We start from the raw sequence: 19790 nt of genomic DNA, 5'->3' as shown, positions 1-19790 counted from the left end.
CATGACATATGGACGCCATCTTGTTACCCTGCCGAAACCAAGTTGGCCAAACGTCTATGCTAGCATGTTAGCATAGTGCTATAGGGTTGGGCGATATGTTAAAAACAAAATGTTGCATTTTGTTTTTATTTCTTCCTGTGATTTCCTTGAAAACTTCCACAGAAATGTTCGCAGCCATGTTGTCAGTGCAGTTTAGTGTACAGTAATGATAAAAAATGTTTGTATATATCCTGGCAAATAAACTCGAATAAATCGTTTAAATCAATCAATCACCCTAATACGTCATATTCACCTGTGTGTGTATGTCCTGTGCGATGAAGTCTTGAGCAATTCAACACACATTTGTTTGCAATTTCTTTTATTTGAGGTACGCACGGTTGACTTGGTCACGTGACTGAAATTTGGAGGGAATTCCGTGAGTGAGCCCTTCGGTCGACGGTCAGGAAGAACACAAGAAGACACGAGGACTGCTGATGGTCAGCATCAATACAAAAAAAAAAAAAAAAAAACATCTTGACAACAAAAATGAGACCAAAAACAAGAATCCACCTTCCAGTATATCCAAAAAACAATATAAAATTCACGGACGCGCATCTCTCTCCTCACGGGGGCGCGAGACAGGCGACGATAACTTCCACTTGTGGCTACATCTTAACGAGAAGTAACTCATCGACCGGATGCAGATACAGCTAGCTAGAAAAGTACAAAAATGTTCTTTTGTTGGCATGTACTCCAAGTGAATCCAGTTAGCACAGCTTTTACTCTTAGTCATGAACCTTTGGTTACTCAAGTCTGCTTAACTTCTTTCCATTAAATATGCCTGATCAGCATCTACTGGTTAACCATGTTTTTTATTATTTTTTATTTTTTACAATTAGTCAAGTCTGATGGGCTTACTTCGATTACTCATGCCTGATTAATTTCCTTTTATGTCATTCATGCCTAATGAAATCATGTCAGAATTAAATGGGTTCCTTCAATTAGTCATGACTGATTGAACTATGTTTCTATTAGTGCTGCCTGATCAACTTTTGATTAGTCATCTCTGTACAACTTACTCTGATTCATGTCCTGCATACCTTTTTTGTCTCTCCATTAGTCATGTCTGATGTACTTCCTTCAGTTAATCATGTCTGTTGAACTTCTTTCAATTAGCCATGTCTGGATAACTTTTTTTTCAATTTGTCATGCCCGATCAATTTATCTCTATCATTCATGACTGACCAACTTATTTTGATTAATCATGTCTGCCCATCTTACTTCAATTATCTGTTTCTCTGATTCGTCAAGAAGAGACGCGAAAGCGACGAGTGGAACGTGAAAAAGTAGAAAAGTTTTCTTTTGTTGGTATGTACTCTACAAGTGAATCCTTGCGTTAGCAAATAGCTAACGGTTAGCACCCCACCATAAAAGTCATTGTTGACACCTTGAGTCCTTTGCACATTGCGGCTCAGTTGACGCTCGTATTTCTAGCCGACTTCCGGCTCTAAATCCAGTTGGTTATCTCCTGTGTTAGCAGTTAGCATTGAGCTAAGGCTAATACTCATGTGACGGCATCATGACATCCAAGACAGACAACAATATTTGTGTTGAGCTAGGTCGGACTAAATAACTAAATAAGAGTGTTTTGTTTGTTGGGAGAGTTGAAAATGTCCAAACTATTAAAAGGAAGTGAAATAAGTTTTTTCTTCTTTTATCTGTACCGCTAGCATGCTATGCAGCTGGCTAGACAACGCTAACAGATAGCACCCAACACCCAACTGAAGGTTTTTCTTCTGCAGTTGTTTGTAAACACCTGAAGGTTCGTCCTCGCCGCCTACTGGACATGACGTGAAACTGCATGCCACGCATATGAGCGTTGCGGCCACCTTCCTCTGCTGCTTCCTTCAATGAGTTTGTACTCCGTGCCGGGCTTTGCCGATGGACCACCTCCCCGGTCTCTGGTTGGTCTCTGATTGGCCGTGAGCATCTGTCCATCAAAACGAGGTCACGCAACTCATCTCGTCGGCCAGCTCTTCCTCCTCTCGGCCCGTCCTGATTGGCTCCTCGTCGCTGTAGAGCGCGGTGGGATCTGCGCTGGCGGTGTTGAGGAAGTCGTGGCTCGCGGACCCCAGCAGGTCGCTGGCGGCCGATTCCATCTCGTCCACGGTCATGTGACATGCATCTGCGATTTCGCGCTTTGCAAACGCCACAAATTTGGGATCACGTGCATAAAGGCCGAGACCTTCAGAGATGAGAACCTGCGAGAAAAAAAAAATCAGCAACAGCTTTGACATCCCAGTAATAGTAAGGTGTGATCATTGATCAACTTCTATTGATTAGTAATGCATGTACAGCTTAAGTCATGCCTGAATAACTTTTTTTTCAATTCGTTATGTCTGATTGACCTCCTTTGATTACCGGTAGTCATTTCTGGTTGTTGCATTTCGATTAGTCATGCCTGAAAAGTCGTTTTGCTGCATGTCTGTACATCTTCTACAGAATAGTCATTAACGTCTTTCGATTAGTCATGTCTGATGGACTTCCTTCAATTAGACATGCTTGATTAACTTCTTCTTCTTCAATTAGTCTCACCTGATCCTTATCAATTTATTTTGACAGTCATGTCGGTACAACTTCCACAGATTAGTCATGTCTAATTAACTTCTTTCGATTAGTCATGCATGATGGACGTCCTTCAATTAGTCATGTCTGGTCAGCTTTTCTTTAATTTTTATTTTAGTAATGGATAATCTTATTTTGTTAGCCATGTTTGTGCAACTCTGATTATTCATTCTTAAATAAAAATTTTCAAAGTTTATTGGATTTTTTTCGATTTCTCATGCCCGATCGACCTATTTCAATTAATCACTTCTGTCTTCTGATTAATTGTGTCTGATGGGCTTTTATCAACTAATCATGTCTGATGGCTTTTGGTCTCACCGCCTCCACCAGGCTGTCGGCCGAGCCTCGTTTCTCGCCAAACGGAGCACCGAGCTGAGAAGGAACTCTGAGGGTGGTGTAGGCCCTGTAAGGAGGCGGGGCTGCGGAACACAAGTGGCGGCTCAAATGCCGATTGATTCAAATGATGGTCTCATTTTGTTTGGGACGTCTCGTCTCACCTCCCGGGCTGCCGTACCAGGCGGGACTCGGCGCCGCTCCCGTCACGTTGACACCTGCCGGCGGAAACGCAACAGCTGATGAACGACGGGTAACCGGCGGTTAGTTGGCGTTGAACGGACCCAACGTGGCTCACCTCTTCCCACTCCTGTCAGCTTGTCCTCCCGGCCTCCACCTGTTCCTCCTCCTCGTCCTCCTTCTCCTCCACGCCCCCACGCCGGGCTGCCCTCCTCCTCCACCAGGATGAGAGGGGCGTACAGGAGGCGACCGCGGCGTGGACACGGATTGGCCCACGACGTGGACGACGACGCAGACAAGCGACCGGACGACGGAGGACAATCGTAACTGCTGTACGTCTGCAGGAGAACGGAACTGTTTGTGTGAAAGTGTGCGTATTTTTGCACATGTGCATTAGTGTGTATTTGTGTGTGTGTGGTCTTGTTTTTATGACATAGTGGGGCCAACATTTTGGGATTTCACAGAGTTGTGGGGCCCTCCCGTCCATTTTGCTGGGCCCCACACTTTTTGAGGGTCAAGACTTGGTTTTAGAGTTTACGTTTGAATTGGGTTATGGTTGAGGTTAGGGTAAGGAATAGGGGTAGGCAATCTTTTTTGATGGTTGGGGTTAGGGGGAGGGGCTAGGAAATGCATTATCTCAATGAGATGGCCCCACAATGTGTGCCTGTATCTTTGCTACATTGTGGGGCCCATACGTGCATGTTTTTCCTGGTTTAACTGGGGACAAAACAAACCTGTGTGTGTGTGTGTGTGTGTTCTTGTTTTTTTTTTTGACATAGTGGGGCCAACATTTCGGCAATCATTTTTGATGGTTGGGGTTAGGGGAAGGGGCTAGGAAATGCATTATGTCAATGAGATGGTCCCACAAAGATAGTAAAACAAACCTGTGTGTGTGTGTTTTTTGTTTTGTTTTTGTTACATAGTAGGGACAACATTTCGGGATTTTTCAGAGTTATGGGGCCCACCTGTCCATGTGGGGCCATTTTGGTGGTCCACACAAGTTCAAACCTCTTCGTGAGGGACAAAACTTGATTTTAGAGTTTAGGTTTGAATTGGGTTATGATTGAGGTAAGGGTAAGGGGATAGAAAATGTATTATGTCAATGGAATGTCCCCACTAAGATAGTGAGACAAACATGTTAGTGTTCGTGAGCATGTACGTACAGTTTGTATGAGTGTGTTTCTGTGTGAGCGTGTTGTCCTGACAGTGCGTGTGTACCTGAGTGCGGGTGCGGAGTGGAGGAGAATTGGGGTGGTAGGTTCCGGGCATGGGCAAGTCATCACTGCTGCCCTGACCCCTCAGACACTGGATGTTGAACGACGGCTTTCGACCTGGCGGCCAAATCAGCCGTCAGCCATCTTTGATGATGTCACACAGATGTTGGGATTGGTTGCAGCTCACCTGTGGGCGTGGCCGGAAGAAGACGCCTGCGTGTTGTCCTCCCACCCTCGCTGTAGCCGTTGCCATAGTGACTGTAGGGGGCGTGGCCGTCATGGTGCTGAGGATCATCGGGGTAATATCTAGACATACATACGTAGTAAATGTAGTGTTAGGTGTGATTTTGTTTTTGCTCCATTATGGGGCCCATATTTCTGGTTTAACTATCATTGTGGGGACCGACTTGTACTTGTGGGGACATGTTGGTGGGCACCGCAAGTTCAGACCTCTTAATGAGGGTCAAGACTTGGTTTTAGAGTTAAGTTTTGAATTGAATTTAAGTTGGGGTTAGGATAAGGGTTCGGTTTAGACAATCAATTGTGACGGGTAAGGTTAGAGTAACGGGCTACGAAATGCATTATGTCAATGTCCCCACTAAGATAGTAAGACCAATGTGTGTGTGTGTGTGTTAACCTTTCTGTGGACGTAATGCTTTCTGCGTCGTCTTCTCTTGTGTAGTAACGTGACTCTCTAGACATGTCCATGTCTCCATTCCTCCAATGTCTGTCCCTCAAGTCCCTCCTGTCAATCAAAGCACTTTTCCATATTTATTTATAGTTTTCAGCCTCCCTCCATGTTTGTAATTTATAAGCATAAGACCCATTTTTGTCGTTTAACATTACTTGCATTCGTAGTCTCCTACCTTCCATGTTTGTGATGTGACGGCCTCTTGTGGGCGTGGTCTAGAAGGCCATTCCTGACCGAGGGCCGGCGGTGATGATGATTGACAGATGACCTCAGATTGTCTCGCCGGGAGATGCGAGCGTCGTAATCGCCGCCGTTAGACATTTTGCCGAGGGAACCGACCCGATGGATCAGACCGCCGTTCACCACGCCGCCGTCACCCATGACTCCACCTGGACCGGCGGGAACGACGGACCCTCGCCGGTTTTTGTGTGGCCCCATCGTGTCCATCTGCACAGGTGTGAAGAAAGTGAGTGTGTGCACGTGAGTGTGTGTGTGTGTGTGACATCACAGAAGAAGGCCCACCTCTTCCTCGTCCCTCATGGCCTCCTCATCCTCTTCTTCTTCCTCCTCCTCTTCCTCCTCCAGGTCTTCATTGAGGGCCAGACGCATCTCCGGACCGAGATCCTGCAGGGTCTTCAGACCCGCTTTACACAGCTGCAAACGCACAGACGTCAATAAGCGCCCGCTGTATGATTGACGAGCGCATGATTGTCAGACCTGTATAGCTGACGGGTTGGTGGCGTCGGTCTCCACACTCAGACCCCCTCGCTCCTTCCTCTTCCGGAACTTGCGGAAGTAATCTTGGATCAGGAAGGTGGCGTAGAACTTCCCAACTGTAACTTCCTCCTCTGAAGCAGGAAAACACCAAAGAGAGGTCTCAGGGTAATGGTCTATGGTTTCGCATTTGCCTTAACCATAACTCATTCAAACCCAAAAACGTCGAAATAAATTTTTTAACATTTTGTCCTTCACTCCCAAAAACATATTTATACGTTTTTAATGTTGTTTTTATGCAAGAGCATACAGAAGGCTTTGTTGCAGCTTCTGACGTGAAGACGTGGCTTAAAGCAATGGTAGTTATTACAAAAAAACAGCCAGTAGGTGGCAGAAGAGTATAAGAGATCAGCCAGGGCCATGTACGCTGTATAGTAACGTTTTTTTCACTCAGAGTAAGTCAAGTAAATTTTACAAGGACAGTTTTGAGTACAATTATTAAAAAAACAAACAAACAAAAAAAAAAAACCTCATGACCTTCAGCTTGGGAGACAGACACTCTACCACCTAAACCATGCCACTCTTGCTGTTTTCCCACTGTGCTGCATTGCTGGTGTGTCCAAAATAAGACAAAAAAAATGGTTTCTTGGAGGTACAAGGATTCCGCCTGACATCATCAATATATTAACACACAGTAGGAGTGGCATGTCTCAGGTGGTAGAGTGGCTGTTTCCCAACCTGAAGGTTGTGGGTGAGTTCCTCCCCCAATTTTTTTTTAAATAAACTGGTCAAATGTACTCAAAACGTTCCTTGTAAAATGTACTTAGAATTTCTGAGTGAAAAAAGTTTACTAGTTTTTTTAAGTAAGTAAATACTTTTTTTTTTACATTGTAGCAACAAGCTCTTTTTGTCAGTGTTTTCACCAGGAATGTGAATTCTAATGATAAATGCTGCAAAACGGAAACAGATAGAAATATACCTTTTTTTCCTGATGAAAGAAGACTATTCTTTCTTTTGGAAATGTTTTTATAGCAATAGAACAGAATATTCTGTGGGCCTTGCAAAATCAGTCAAAATCCAGTAAAACAGCCGGGAGCAAAGGGGGTTGCTTCAGTGAAAATGGCTGGGAGTGAATGAGTTAAGCAGCTAGGCTAACTAGCATGCTAAGACTAGTGCTAGCGCTAATGATAACGTTTGTACCTTCATGCGGTGGAATGACTTCATCCAGGAGTTTTGGTTTCATTCTCTTCCAGATCTTCTTAATGATCTCCCTAAGCTCTTCGTTTTCCTGATCTGGGTTGCCTAGCAACAGCACAAACGGAGCTCATCAACAGGCGGCCGCGTCGACCGCAACGTCTACTTCCCGCGGTCGTACCTTCGGTCTTGATCTTCAGTGCCGTGCGCACCAGCGCAAAGAGGGTGGCGTTGAAGGTCACCATGCCGTCTGCGTTCAAAGGCATGTTCATAGCCACCAGACGCTACCGAACAGCAACATCGACGCAGGCAGGAAAGGTTCATTAATACAAGCAGGAAGTAAGGCCTTGGATGTTCTACTTTATATTATATGAAAGTTACACGTATTTCAGCTTTAATTACCTTACAGGCGACTCTGTGAGGACAGAGTTTTCCAAAGCCAAGAGGTGGTTGTATCCTCCGAAGTAGAGCCACAACATCCAAATGTTTAATGCGACCCCTAGAAGACGTCAACACAGAAATGGACAAGCAACAATTTTGCTTTGATACTGTCATGAAGATGTTTACACCTCCTAGTGGTCATACTTGGCCTCTGGATCGTATTCTGACCAGATCCTCTTGAACTCATCCAGGTGATGCGGACCCAGGATGGACCAGTCGCGAGTTAGGTAGTCAAAGTTGTCCATGATGACAGCCACAAACAAGTTGATGATCTGCGTACATTTGTGTAATAAAGTAGCATCTACTAATGTAATAAAATAAACAAAGCAGTGGTGATTTAGATAAAATGATGTCAATGATCGTGTAATAACATAGTAATAACTTGCTTAACTAAGTAGTGATGCCTTAATGAGTAGTGGTGTGTTTGTGTGCCGTATAACTATCCCATATGTACTGATGTAATAATATAATCATCACAAAATAATGGTGACTTATGTAATCAAGTTGCATCTACTGGTGTAATAACATAGTAATAACATCGTTATTACAACTGTGATTATTTACAGTATCAGTGATGTGTGAAAAAAAATATTTACATGTGTAATAACATAGTAAAAACCTTTGTAAAAAAAAAAGTACTGACGCCTTAGAGTGTAGTGGTGTGTGTGTGTGTGTGTGTGTGTGTGTGTGTGTGTGTGTGTGTGTGTGTGTCAGTGTGTGTGTGTGTGTGTGTAATGTGTGCACGCACCAGGAAGGCGCACAACATGAAGAAGCTGATGAAGTAAACAATTGCAAAGTTACTCCCGCAGCTGAACTCTTCTCCCGGCTCGTAGTCGGACTCAGGATCGCAGCGTTTCCCGGGAAGACTGGCCAGCATGATCTCCTGCCATGCCTCGCCTGTTGCACACCTGCAACAGACACACACTCACAGTCATGTCCAGTCGAGAGGCTGAATAAGAAGTGATGATAAACACCCAACCTGAAGAGGAGGAGGACGGCCTGAGGAAATGTCTGGAAGTTGTTGTTCCTGTTGATCTGTGTGTAATCCTGCATGGCAATCTTCCCAAATGTCTGGTGGAGACACAGGAGTACATGTCACAAGACATGTTTTATTTCCTCCATTACGTTGTACAGTCAACTCTTGGCCATTTGTGAATCGCCATTTGGGATTTATTTTTCTGGAGAGCATAACAAAAACTATTCGTGCTGAGCCACATACATTTGTGCTCGTCTTGTACTGTCCTAAGGCGCCATGTTAGCAGAGAAGTAGCTCGCATTGGCCAGTGATCTCACCTGCATGCCGATGACGGCGTAGATGAAGAAAATCATGGCAATGAGCAAGGCGACGTACGGCAGCGCCTGCGAAGACACAAATACCAGTTACTGAACCACATCTACGGTGTAAGAGCCTAGCTAAGAAGGTTGATTTGGGTTTTAAAAAGTGCTGTAGTTTCTAAAAGTGTAATAACACAGTAACAACCTTATTAACTAGATAGATGTGACTTTTGAAAAAAAGGAGCATCTAAAGGTATATATAATAGCATAGTAATGGCCTATCTAGTTAGCTAGTGTTGACATGGGTCTGTGCTAGTGTACAACATAGTATAATATAGTAATAAGCCATGTAACACCTTGTGGTGACTTGCGTTTACAAGATAGCATTTAATGGTAAATTGACTGAAAATAGCGCTTTCATGCAATAAAGTAATAATAACCTGTTACGCAAAGTAGTGGTGTTTGGTAATTCAATTATAATGGCAAGTGAATTACTGCAATAAGTCATGTGACAAAGTAGTAGTGACTTATGTAAAAAAAAAAAAAAAGCATTATTTACTAGTGTAATAACTCATAGCCTCATTTAACAAAGTGGTGGTGACTTACGTTCTGGTATTATAACAGTAATACATTTCCAAGCGATGTAAGTAGTGGTTAATTTGGGTTAAAAAAAACTTTTTTTTTTTATCTATTGGTGTAATAACATCACAATAAGCCATGTAACTAACTAGCAGTGACTGGTGTTTAATAAGTAGCACATACAGTTGTAATAACATAGTAATAACATGTTAAGTGGTAGAGAATTGTAAATAGTCATATCCACAAGTGTAATAACAAGTAATATTGTGTTAAAATGAGTATTGGTCAGTTTGGTTAAAAAAAAGTCCTGCCTACTGGTGTAATAACATAGTACTAAACTGTTCAACTAAATGGTGGTCAGTTGTGTAAACAACCATATCCAATAGTGTAACGACACAGTAATATGCCTGTAATAACAATCAGACCTGCAGTGACTTGATGAAGGTCCACAGCAAGGTGCGGATCCCCTCCCCTTTGCTTAGCAGCTTGACCAATCGCATCACTCGAAAGAGGCGGAAGAAGGTGATGGACACTCGAGAGCTATCCTCGCCGCTCTGATATGTGCACACACACAAACACACACAGGTGAGTGACAGTCGACTATCTTTGCAAACGCGTACTTGTTTTTGTCTGTTTACGTACGCTAAACTCCGTCACGACGATGTCCACCACGCTGCCAACCACGATGAGAGCGTCGAAGGAATTCCACGCATCCACAAAGTAATGCTGCACACGTACACATACGCAGGTGAGTGCTGTTACTATGGAAACACTTCCTGCGGAAAACTCATCTCACCCTGAGTCTGAGGGCCAACAGCTTGAGCAGCATCTCCACAGTGAAGAGTCCAGTGAAGACCATATTGAGGATGTCCATGATGTGGCTGAAGTTCTTGGACTGCTCGTAATGCTACGCACAACAAAAATACACTTGGACCACCTCCTTTGACTCCACCTTGCCTCAGTTTACCTGCACCGCCCCCCTTTTGCCCCGCCTTCAGCTCCACCCCGAGTGTTTACCTGGAACACCCACTTCAACCCCACCTACCCTGCGCTCCACCCTCAGGTGTTTACCTGGACGGCGAGCGTGACGGTGTTGAGCAGGATGAGCACAAACATGACGTACTCGAAGGCCGTGGAGTTGATGATGGACCAGAACTTGTACTGGACCGGGTTCTTGGGGATGTAAAGCTTCAGGGGCTGAGCTTTCAGAGCGTACTCGACGCATTGACGCTGTGGGACGACACGCGAATTTTAGTTGGGGTTGGGTGGGGGCGTCGGTGGGGCTCGGGTCACCTGGTTCTTATCCAGTTCACAGTTTTTGTACTCCTGCTCGCCCTGCTCCCTGAACGTGATGATGACGAAACCCACGAAGATGTTCATCATGAAGAAGGCGATGATGATGATGTAGACGATGAAGAAGATGGAAATTTCCACACGGTAGTTGTAGATGGGACCCGAGTTCTCCCCGTTGGCGTCGATGGCCTTGTATAGCAGGCTGGGGGGGTGGGCGGAGGGTTTGAACGAATCAAAACACGCGCGCACGCACACACATGACGACAGCCAACTCACGCGGGCCAGCCCTCAAACGTGGACACGGTGAAGAGCGCCATCATTCCCATCAGCACGTTGTCAAAATTGAAGTCACTGTTGTGCCAAATTCTCTCTCGCACCATGGGATGGTTCACGTCTCCATCTTTGTACACCACAAATGTGCCTCTGCGTGCACACGAACACACACGTAATTATGATGTCATGGTGGTTTAAAAAAAAAAAAACATGTGAAAGTTTGACATACTTGCACTGTTCGGGAGTGTGTTTGGCCTCATCGGTACAACGATAGAATTTACCCTGATGACACAACACAATTTTGGACCGTTAGGAAATGTGTTCAGGGGGTCCATTTCACAAAGCAGGTTCAACAAACACTGAGACTAACCCTGAACAGCGAGTTGACCTACCCTGAGATAGGAAACTCTGCATTTTCGGTTTCAGGACAGATGATGGAGTAGTTTTACCTGGAGTCACCACCACACTAAAAAGACTGCATCAACGGAGCCCCAATTTGCCGAGTAACCATGGCAACCCGCGGTTTTTACCCCTCTCAACTGGAAATCTTAATGTGATTATACTACGGTAACTGACCGAGAGTTTAAATGACCTCTTTTTATGAAACAGGCTAGAGTTACCTTTTTTTTCCTCTGGTTTCATTTACTTCCTTTTCTGAAATGAAAGTCACAGAGTTTCACGCATTTCAGGATTAAGAGACTCAGGGTTATCACTAAACCTGCTTTGTGAAATGGACCCCAGGTCTGGAATTTGGTTGGGGATTAGGATTACTGTTGGATTAGGGGTTATGATCAGGAGTAGGGTTAAGGGGTTAGGGTTTGATTTGAGGATTAGGCTTTTTGTTGGGGGCCTTGGATTATGGATTAAAAGTTAGGTCAAAGGTTGAGGCTACACAGAATAAAAAATGTGGAGCAGGCACAGGTAATCGATTTTAATTTTTGGTTTGGCGTTAAGGTTTGGGTAAAAAGTAGGGTTGGATTAGGGATTTCATTTCAGAGTAGAGTTAAAGGGTGGGTGGATTAGGGTTCATGTACAGTTCTGTCGGTGTTAGGGGAATATTTGTAGTTGTATTATGGTTTGGAGCAGTATTTAGGATTGGGGATTTTAAGGTTAATTTCATTGGTTATTAGAGGTTAGGTTTTGTTTGAGATTAGATTTGCTGTTGGGGATTAGAGTTGTTCCAATGTATTGATTAGGGTTGGATACGGAGTGATGCTACCAGAAGTGTTTGGGGTTAGGCTTTTATTGGGGATTATGGTTACTGGTGGGTCTTGGGTTCATCTCTAGAGTTTGGATTAAGATTATGACAGGGTTAGGATTAGGGTGAGGGTATGATTATGGATTAGGGCTAAAATGGAGGGTTAGGGTCATATTTGGGTTTAGGTTGGATTAGAGGTTACAGTTATTTGTGCCCAAATTTCTTTTACCTTGAACAGTTGTACTCCGATGCACGCAAACATAAACTGGAGCAACGTTGTGACGATCATGATGTTTCCAATGGTTCGGATGGCCACAAACACACACTGGACCACGTGCTGTGAGACACACACAAACACGCACATGCATACAATATACACAACGTGTCATCATCAAACCTCACACAGTGTATCTGTAGGATGCCTGACAGCCATTTTGAACCACGCGCCGGTTTGCTTACCTTGAGCCCTTTGGCTCTGTTGATGGCCCTCAGAGGTCTGAGCACACGGAGGACCCGCAGGATCTTGACCACTGAGATGGCACTAGAACTGTACATACAAACATGTTAGCCTAGCGTAAGTTTTGTTGTGCACCTTGATTTCGATAATTGGACGCTATGTATCTAACAATGACTATGTAGCGATTAGTCATTTCTTTAAGTTTTTTAACAGTGTTTCCACATATTTGACATTCATCTAGTTGCTAATTTTTGGATGGAACCTGTCCTACATTATTTGGTAAGAAACTCCCCTGTTCATGGTTATTGCGCTCAGACCAAAGCCCCGTCTCATATGAAAGTATTGCTTGGGTGCCATTTTGTAGCATCTTGGTGCTACGGAACTAAGTTGAAGTATGAGTATAGGGAGGAGCTTTGTTTAGAGGTCCCTACCTTTAGTTATTAGTTGGGTTAGCTACCTTACGCTAAGCAGCTAGCTGTTAGCAGTTGATCAGTTGTTTGACCGCTGTCAAAAGCAATTGGGACCTTTCTCTGCATCATCTTGAGATGTTTACCACTCTGCTTTCTCCGCCCACTAATATGGCGCCTAATAAGCAACAGGGTAATTAGGTGTCATTTTAGGCCATTACAGAATGAGCCTAAAAATACACAGATAGGCACCAATCAATATATTTTTCAGTAAATACTAAGCGCTAGTGAGTTTGCGAATTGCCGCAGATTCACTATACACCTGGTCGACAAACGAGACTGAGTACTGACTGCAGGAAGAAGGAGACGAGTGACACGCTGACGACGAGGAGATCCAGCAAGTTGAACCAGTTCCTGCAGAAGGAGCCCTGGTGCAAGAACGCTCCGTGGACCGCCATCTGGCACAAAGACAGGAAGTGAGCGTAAAGGACAAACCAACCTGCGTGTGTCGTCACTCTCTCTTCACCTTGAATAGGATTTCCACGGTGAAGATGGAGGTGAAGGCGTAGTCGGCATAACCTAGGACCTAAAAACATGCCATGACATCATCAGAATCAGCTGATTCATAGATGAGGAAAACAAAACAAAACATCATAAATAGCTATATTGTTTATATACCCAGCATTGGTTAGTGTTTGTTTGCCTTAAGTGGTAATCGCTAGCGCGCTAATGCTATTTGTGATTGCTAATTGCCGTTAAGCATAATCAAATTTTAATAAAGCAATTGCACAGAAGATAATAATTAGTAGTTATTTCCACTCAATTCAACGTTTACAGATGTCTCTCATTACTTTGCGGTTCACTTGATTCAGATTCACGCTATTGCGGATTTTTTATTTGGGTCCCTTTATGCTGCATTTTTGTCTTTTTTGTAATATTTAAGTAAATAAAAAGAGATTTTTCGTTCAATCAACGCAATCTATTACATTTCTAAACATAATATAGAATATTTGAATGTAATCGCTAGCTATGCTAATTGCTAACTGTTTAGTATAGGCTAATTTTGTTGGTGTTCAATAATGTATATGTACAGAAGATAATGAGTAGTTGTTTCCACTCGATTCGACTCCCGTTCAACCTTAGCGGACTAACAAAGAAAAAACAATTAAAGTGGGTGATTATTCGATAAAATATCGGTAGGATAATCGATATAAAAAAGATTCAATACTGGCAGCCCTAACATCCATATGTGCTCTTGGGTTGTGAAAAAAGTAGGTGACAGTTTGGAACTGCCGATTTTTGTTGCTGTTGTTGTTGAGTCGGGTAGTGAAAAAAACGTGGGTTCCTCCTGGTCTGTGAGGGGGCAAGGTGGCGATCAGCAAAGTGGGACAGGTCCTGCGGAAAACCACTTTCCCCTAGGTGACGATGTATGTTGTTGGAAATTGGGGGTGATCGAGAAAGTATTCTGGAGTGCACAGATGTGGTCCAGTAGCAAGTAGCATTAGCACTCCGAGCTATGTATTTATCCATGGGGCAAAATAGCGTAGGGCTGTGCAATTAATCGAAATTAAATAACAATTGCAATTATTACCAATTGAATTTTGTTTCATCCTAATCGTGATTTCAATTATTAACAATATAATTGTAATTCATATTTTCTTCATAATCGAGCAACCCTAGAATAGCATGAAAAGTAGTTTGTGAAGTCGAGTTGGCACACAAACCAGCCTTAAGTGTAGACCCTCGCACCCTCACACACACACAGACCCAAAGTGAACATCTGTGCAATTGCCGGTCTCGTTGCATGAGCACAGCTGCTGCCGCTCGCCGTGTGCGTGCACGTTTAGACTGGCGATGTTTCTGTCAGCCGCTGACCCACTTCTGGAATAATCCGCTCAATCCGCTGGCGTGGAGACCTCCACGACTACCGCCTTTGATCGCCATCTCTGTTAATTTTTTCGGTTCCCACAATGCACCTGTGCTTGTTCGAGCAGGTTTGGGCTGTACTCACGTTATTCCGGAAGGAGTGCGCTCTGATTGGATCCTCGGCGGCCAATGAGCATGAGCTGAGGATGATGAAGACCAGGATGAGGTTGGTGAAGATGTGGTGGTGGATCAGAGTGTGGCACGCCACTCGGATGCTGGAGACACACACAGACAAACCGCGCACGCGTCACGGGACACCTTTAAAGCTGGCGTATGTCGAGCAGGAAGTAGAACTCACGGGTTGGTCTTGCTGAGGCAGAAGAACGCGCTGCCTTCTGGGATGGGAAGAACCTTTTCCTTGGGTGGCGCCAGGTCGGCCATCTTCAGCTGCACGCCGCCGTCTGATAGGCGGCCACAGAGGTGATGTCATCAGGATGTCATGAGAACCAGATGATGTCATCATATCGTATGACATAATCTCACCATCTACGCCTTCCGGAAGCTCCTCCTCTTCCTCGTACTCGGTGTCCTCGTCAATGTCCACCTGTGGACGCAAGGTTACAAAATGTCAAACAAAAATCAAAGCAGGTGAAATGGCAGTTGCCACCTTCATCGTCACCTTCACTTCCTCCTTCTCCACCTCTTCTTCCTCCACTCCCTCCGGTTTTTTCCTGCATGGAGGACAAGGCAAGCAGCAGATTGTCAACCTGGCGTCCAGCTGATCACGGCTGCCCGTTCCCGCCGCCACTTACTCTTTCGCCTTGTCGTCTCCATCCCCTCCGGCCAAATTGTCCACAGCAATGGCCAAGAAGACGTTGAGGAGGATGTCTGAGGCGCGTTAAGAACATACTGGGCTTTTCCTGGCTCAAATTCAAGCAGAGGCGGTACCGTTCTGATCATTCCTCCCACTGGCTCAAGGACTTTACATGCATTTTATTATTCTTTAACATTTTCTTTTGCTTCAATCATATAATTAAGGTCAAATGCTAAATAAAAATAGAGGAACCCTGGATATAAATAAATAAAAATACATCAAATAAATGAAAAAACCTTGAACATTTACAATTAAACTTCTTTTGAAAGGCTAATGTGGAGTTCCTCAGGGTTATCCTCTTGGTCCATTTTGATTGCGCACAGACAAGAAGAGGATGTGACAAAGGATACAATTTCCGCAAATGAAGAGGATGACGAAGTAGATACAGACGATCATCCCCGGAAAGACTGGGCCGCCGTAGGCCATGATGCCATCGTACATCACCACGTTCCAGTCCTCGCCTGTCAGGATCTGCAACATGGTGGGAGACTCGAGTCACATGACTTGACCTGAGTCAGGCTTAAGTCAAAAATTTTAAGACCTGGGTATTGTTTGCTTAAGACTTATGAAGTTGACTTATTCATTTGACTCAATTTGACTTAGACTTGAACTGCATGCTTGAAAAGTCTTGTGAATATTACATGTGAAAATCTGCATTTAAAAGATTGTGATTCGTGACCCTTTTTTTTCTTCAAAGGAAAACTCACTTTTTGTGTAGTGTGACCAAATCTGGCATTTGGCAACCTACCACTATGCCATGCAGAGTGCAGAATCCACCTGGTTAAAGAAAGCCCCCAGTGTGTTTAATCAAGTAGATGTCAATATTAATTAGGGGTGTTAAAAAAAAAATCGATTCGGCAATATATTGTGATATTACAACGCACAATTCTCGAATCAATTAAATTAATAGCGGAATCGAAGACAAGGAGGCATCTGTCGAGGAGGGACGCATCTGTACTCGCTCCTGCACTCGCTCCTGCACTCGCTCGTGATTTCTAACTATTTAGTTGACATTGGGAATTTTAACTACATTGTTGCAATATGCCTGACGAGACTGAGGAGATAAAATCTTCTCTTGCAAAACTCAAAGAAATGTTCACCGAAATACTTGAAAGGGAAAAGAGCATCTAGCCACTTCTGTAGGAAATTCAGCAGTTGAAGAAAGAGACACAAGAAAAAGATCGACGCATTGGAACAAAAAGTGGATGATTTTCACAGAATCTTCGTATCAACGATGTGATAGTTACAGGTTAAAGATTAAACCGCGCCACGTGTTTGAAAGGAAAAAATGAATAAAACAAAACAAATCGATGTTTAAACATGACATTTTTATGGAAAATCAACAAAACGTCTTACTTAGGGTTAGGCTTTACACGTTAAGCATGGAAGAATGTTTTATTAACATCAAGCCTTAATATTTTATCTCAATGCTGTTCAAACAAAACAGATTGCAACAGATTGTTTGTTAAAAACAGTGGCTCACAGTTAAAAGTGAGTTGAAGTTTCAGATAAATAAATACATTTTCATACAAATCTCTCAGTGTACATGTACAAGTTTACTGATATTTATTTTCTAAATTTGAGTAAAAATGTTTTCGCAATAATCAATTTATAGATTTGTATCGGGATTAATCGGTATTGAATCATGAATCGTGATACGGATCAAATCACCAGGTACTAGGCAATTCACACCCTTAATATGAATAAAAACGTGGTGTACTTGTTGATAGTATTGGCATAATACTAAATCGCAAATTTTAGGTCAATTGGAGCAAGGGTTTAGAAACGTTACGGCCTGCTGAAATTGCACATTTTTAGTAAAAAGGGGTGTGGCTGCCTTTCTTTGAACCCTAATATCTCAGGAACTACTCGGTCAGTCTTTATCAAATAGGTATTGTTGTAAATGGAATTTTTTTTTCAATCATGTAGAAGAATTGGTGCATATTTCAGTAATTTGACCTTTTGACCTATTATTTGACCTAAAACTTAACCTCCTGCATCATGTGACTCCAAAAAGTATTCAGTAACTGTAATCCCTCACATTTTTTCTAAAACATATACAAGTTTCAGAGAGATTTTTTTCTGTTTAGCAGCAATCAAGAGTCAAAGTAGCCAAACTCTCAGAATGAATATTCAATGAATATCCAGTGAAAGTTGAATATTCACATGCCAATACAAAAACTACAAAGACAGGTACACTACATAAACTTCACCGTTTAACTAAATGCTAGCTGGTCAAACATGAATTAAGCTTCATATCGGTTATGCGTTCAAGTGAGAGTAAAATAACGTAACAGACTATAAAGATGTGTAAAAACGATGCGATTGAGAATATGTCACTGAAGTCAGCGAGCTTACCTGGAAGCAGGTGAGCAGCGCTTGTGGGAAAGCGTCAAAGGTGCTGCGCTTGGTCTGCGTCTCGTCAAAATTGAACTTGCCGCCAAAGAGTTGCATGCCCAGAAGGGCGAAGATGATGAGGAAGAGGAAGAGCAGCAGCAATAGTGATGCAATGGACTTCATGGAGTTGAGCAGAGACGCCACCAGATTGGACAGAGCCGTCCAATGGCTGTACAGAAGAGATCATGGTCAGCAGTGGTGGTGGGAAGTAACAAAGTACAAAAATGAGTACGACAAAGTGGAAACTATTTTGTCGGCAGAGAAGTTTCATCGCGCAGCGTCTTCTCACCGCGTGACCTTGAATATACGTAGCAGGCGGACGCAACGTAGCACAGAAATTCCCAGCGGTGGCATGATGTTCAGCTCTACCAGGATGGTCTCCATGATGCCACCGCACACCACGAAGCAGTCGAAGCGGTTGAAGAACGCCACGAAGTAATGCGCCAGGCCCAGGCTGTACATCTTTAGCAGCATCTCCACCGTGAACAGTGACAGCAGGACCTTGTTGGCGATATCTGCACATCGCATTGTAACACACACATGGTCACATGCGCATGCTTGATTATATGCACGCTGACACATAGGTGGTAACCCACTTGGTAACACTGACCTGGTAACACACACATTGTAACACTCGGATTGTAAAACAGACATGGTAACACACACACACACACACAAAAAGACAGCACACAAATGGTCAGACACATGTGGTAACGCACAGATGTATATAATATACACATGGTAATACACATTAAGTAGCGCGCACATACATATATGGTAACACACACACTTTTGGCCTGCACATGGTAACACACATTTAGCAACACGCACACGTGGTAACAAAGACAAACATGTGTATATGTAACATGTACATGGTAACATGCGCAGTAACAAATACATAGTAACATGCAAATGGTTAACACATTAATAATACACAAATGGAAAAACACTTGGTATTAGAACTGATCTCTCACACACACACACACACACACACACACGTTTGTTTTCCTATCTTTGTGGGGCCATCTCATTGACATAATGCATTTCCTAGGCCCTTCCCCTAATTCCAACCATAAAAAAATATTGCATACCCTTATTCCTTACCCTAACCTCAACCATAACCCAATTCAAACCTAAAGCTAAGTCTTGACCCTCAAAAAGAGGTCTAAACTTGTGGGGCCCAGCAAAATGGCCCCATGGACCAGTGGGCCCCACAACTCTGTGAAATCCCAGAATGTTGGCCCCACTATGTTGCAAAAACAAGACCACACACACACACACACAAACACGTGCAGGATCACACACTCTTATAACACAGACCTGGTCACACACACACATGGTAACATGCGCATGGTCACACAAACTTGTAACACATAGTAACGCATGGTAACACACAAGGTCACACACACTTGGCAACAACAACCTATTCCCTCACACATGCAACATGTACATCGTAAGTTCGTAACATGCAAATAGTAAAACACACATGGTAAAATAGACATAGTAGCACACATAGCAACACACATCGTCACACGCAAGAAGTAACGCACACAGTTGCTAACAGACACAGTAACACACACATAGTGTTAGATATTATTAACATTTGAATTATTTATTTTCATATATTAACCATTGTTATACATTATTAACATCTTAATTCTTTATATTAACCATGTTGAAAGGTTTTATAGACGTGTAAAGCAAGTAGTGTTGAACTCAGTATAATTTGACCTTAAGATGGGACATATTATTTGGTCTAGAAGTTCCTTCTCTGTGGGAAAACACATTTGGTCCTTGAGA

General features: G+C 43.3%; 1 protein-coding gene across 3 annotated transcripts in view; it reads right to left on the bottom strand.

The window, feature by feature from the left end:
* Positions 1–341: 341 nt before the first annotated feature.
* cacna1fb (calcium channel, voltage-dependent, L type, alpha 1F subunit) overlaps positions 342–19790 on the bottom strand; it is a 38562-nt gene continuing 19113 nt past the window's right edge. The window contains exons 14-49 of one of the 3 annotated variants that reach the window (XM_077581632.1): positions 18280–18505; positions 17952–18159; positions 15944–16064; positions 15532–15607; positions 15399–15450; positions 15263–15323; positions 15078–15180; positions 14865–14994; positions 13380–13439; positions 13205–13311; positions 12449–12536; positions 12219–12326; positions 11021–11073; positions 10795–10941; positions 10519–10720; positions 10297–10455; positions 10022–10132; positions 9868–9951; positions 9651–9779; positions 8665–8730; positions 8351–8442; positions 8120–8279; positions 7516–7643; positions 7333–7429; positions 7112–7214; positions 6937–7038; positions 5740–5870; positions 5545–5676; positions 5198–5469; positions 4969–5091; positions 4519–4637; positions 4336–4448; positions 3236–3455; positions 3102–3176; positions 2923–3023; positions 342–2240 (exon numbers count right to left, since the gene is read on the bottom strand). In XM_077581632.1, coding sequence (XP_077437758.1) covers positions 1977–2240; positions 2923–3023; positions 3102–3176; positions 3236–3455; positions 4336–4448; positions 4519–4637; positions 4969–5091; positions 5198–5469; positions 5545–5676; positions 5740–5870; positions 6937–7038; positions 7112–7214; positions 7333–7429; positions 7516–7643; positions 8120–8279; positions 8351–8442; positions 8665–8730; positions 9651–9779; positions 9868–9951; positions 10022–10132; positions 10297–10455; positions 10519–10720; positions 10795–10941; positions 11021–11073; positions 12219–12326; positions 12449–12536; positions 13205–13311; positions 13380–13439; positions 14865–14994; positions 15078–15180; positions 15263–15323; positions 15399–15450; positions 15532–15607; positions 15944–16064; positions 17952–18159; positions 18280–18505 — 4523 coding nt within the window. In that variant the 3' untranslated portion in view covers positions 342–1976. The remainder of the gene's footprint in view (positions 2241–2922; positions 3024–3101; positions 3177–3235; positions 3456–4335; positions 4449–4518; positions 4638–4968; positions 5092–5197; positions 5470–5544; positions 5677–5739; positions 5871–6936; positions 7039–7111; positions 7215–7332; positions 7430–7515; positions 7644–8119; positions 8280–8350; positions 8443–8664; positions 8731–9650; positions 9780–9867; positions 9952–10021; positions 10133–10296; positions 10456–10518; positions 10721–10794; positions 10942–11020; positions 11074–12218; positions 12327–12448; positions 12537–13204; positions 13312–13379; positions 13440–14864; positions 14995–15077; positions 15181–15262; positions 15324–15398; positions 15451–15531; positions 15608–15943; positions 16065–17951; positions 18160–18279; positions 18506–19790) is intronic. The other 2 variants (XM_077581640.1, XM_077581650.1) reach the window with 2 other exon arrangements.

Source organism: Vanacampus margaritifer, chromosome 1 (genome assembly GCF_051991255.1).
Source record: "Vanacampus margaritifer isolate UIUO_Vmar chromosome 1, RoL_Vmar_1.0, whole genome shotgun sequence".
Classification (NCBI taxonomy): Eukaryota; Metazoa; Chordata; class Actinopteri; order Syngnathiformes; family Syngnathidae; genus Vanacampus; species Vanacampus margaritifer.
This window is presented reverse-complemented; position numbering and strand designations above follow the sequence as displayed.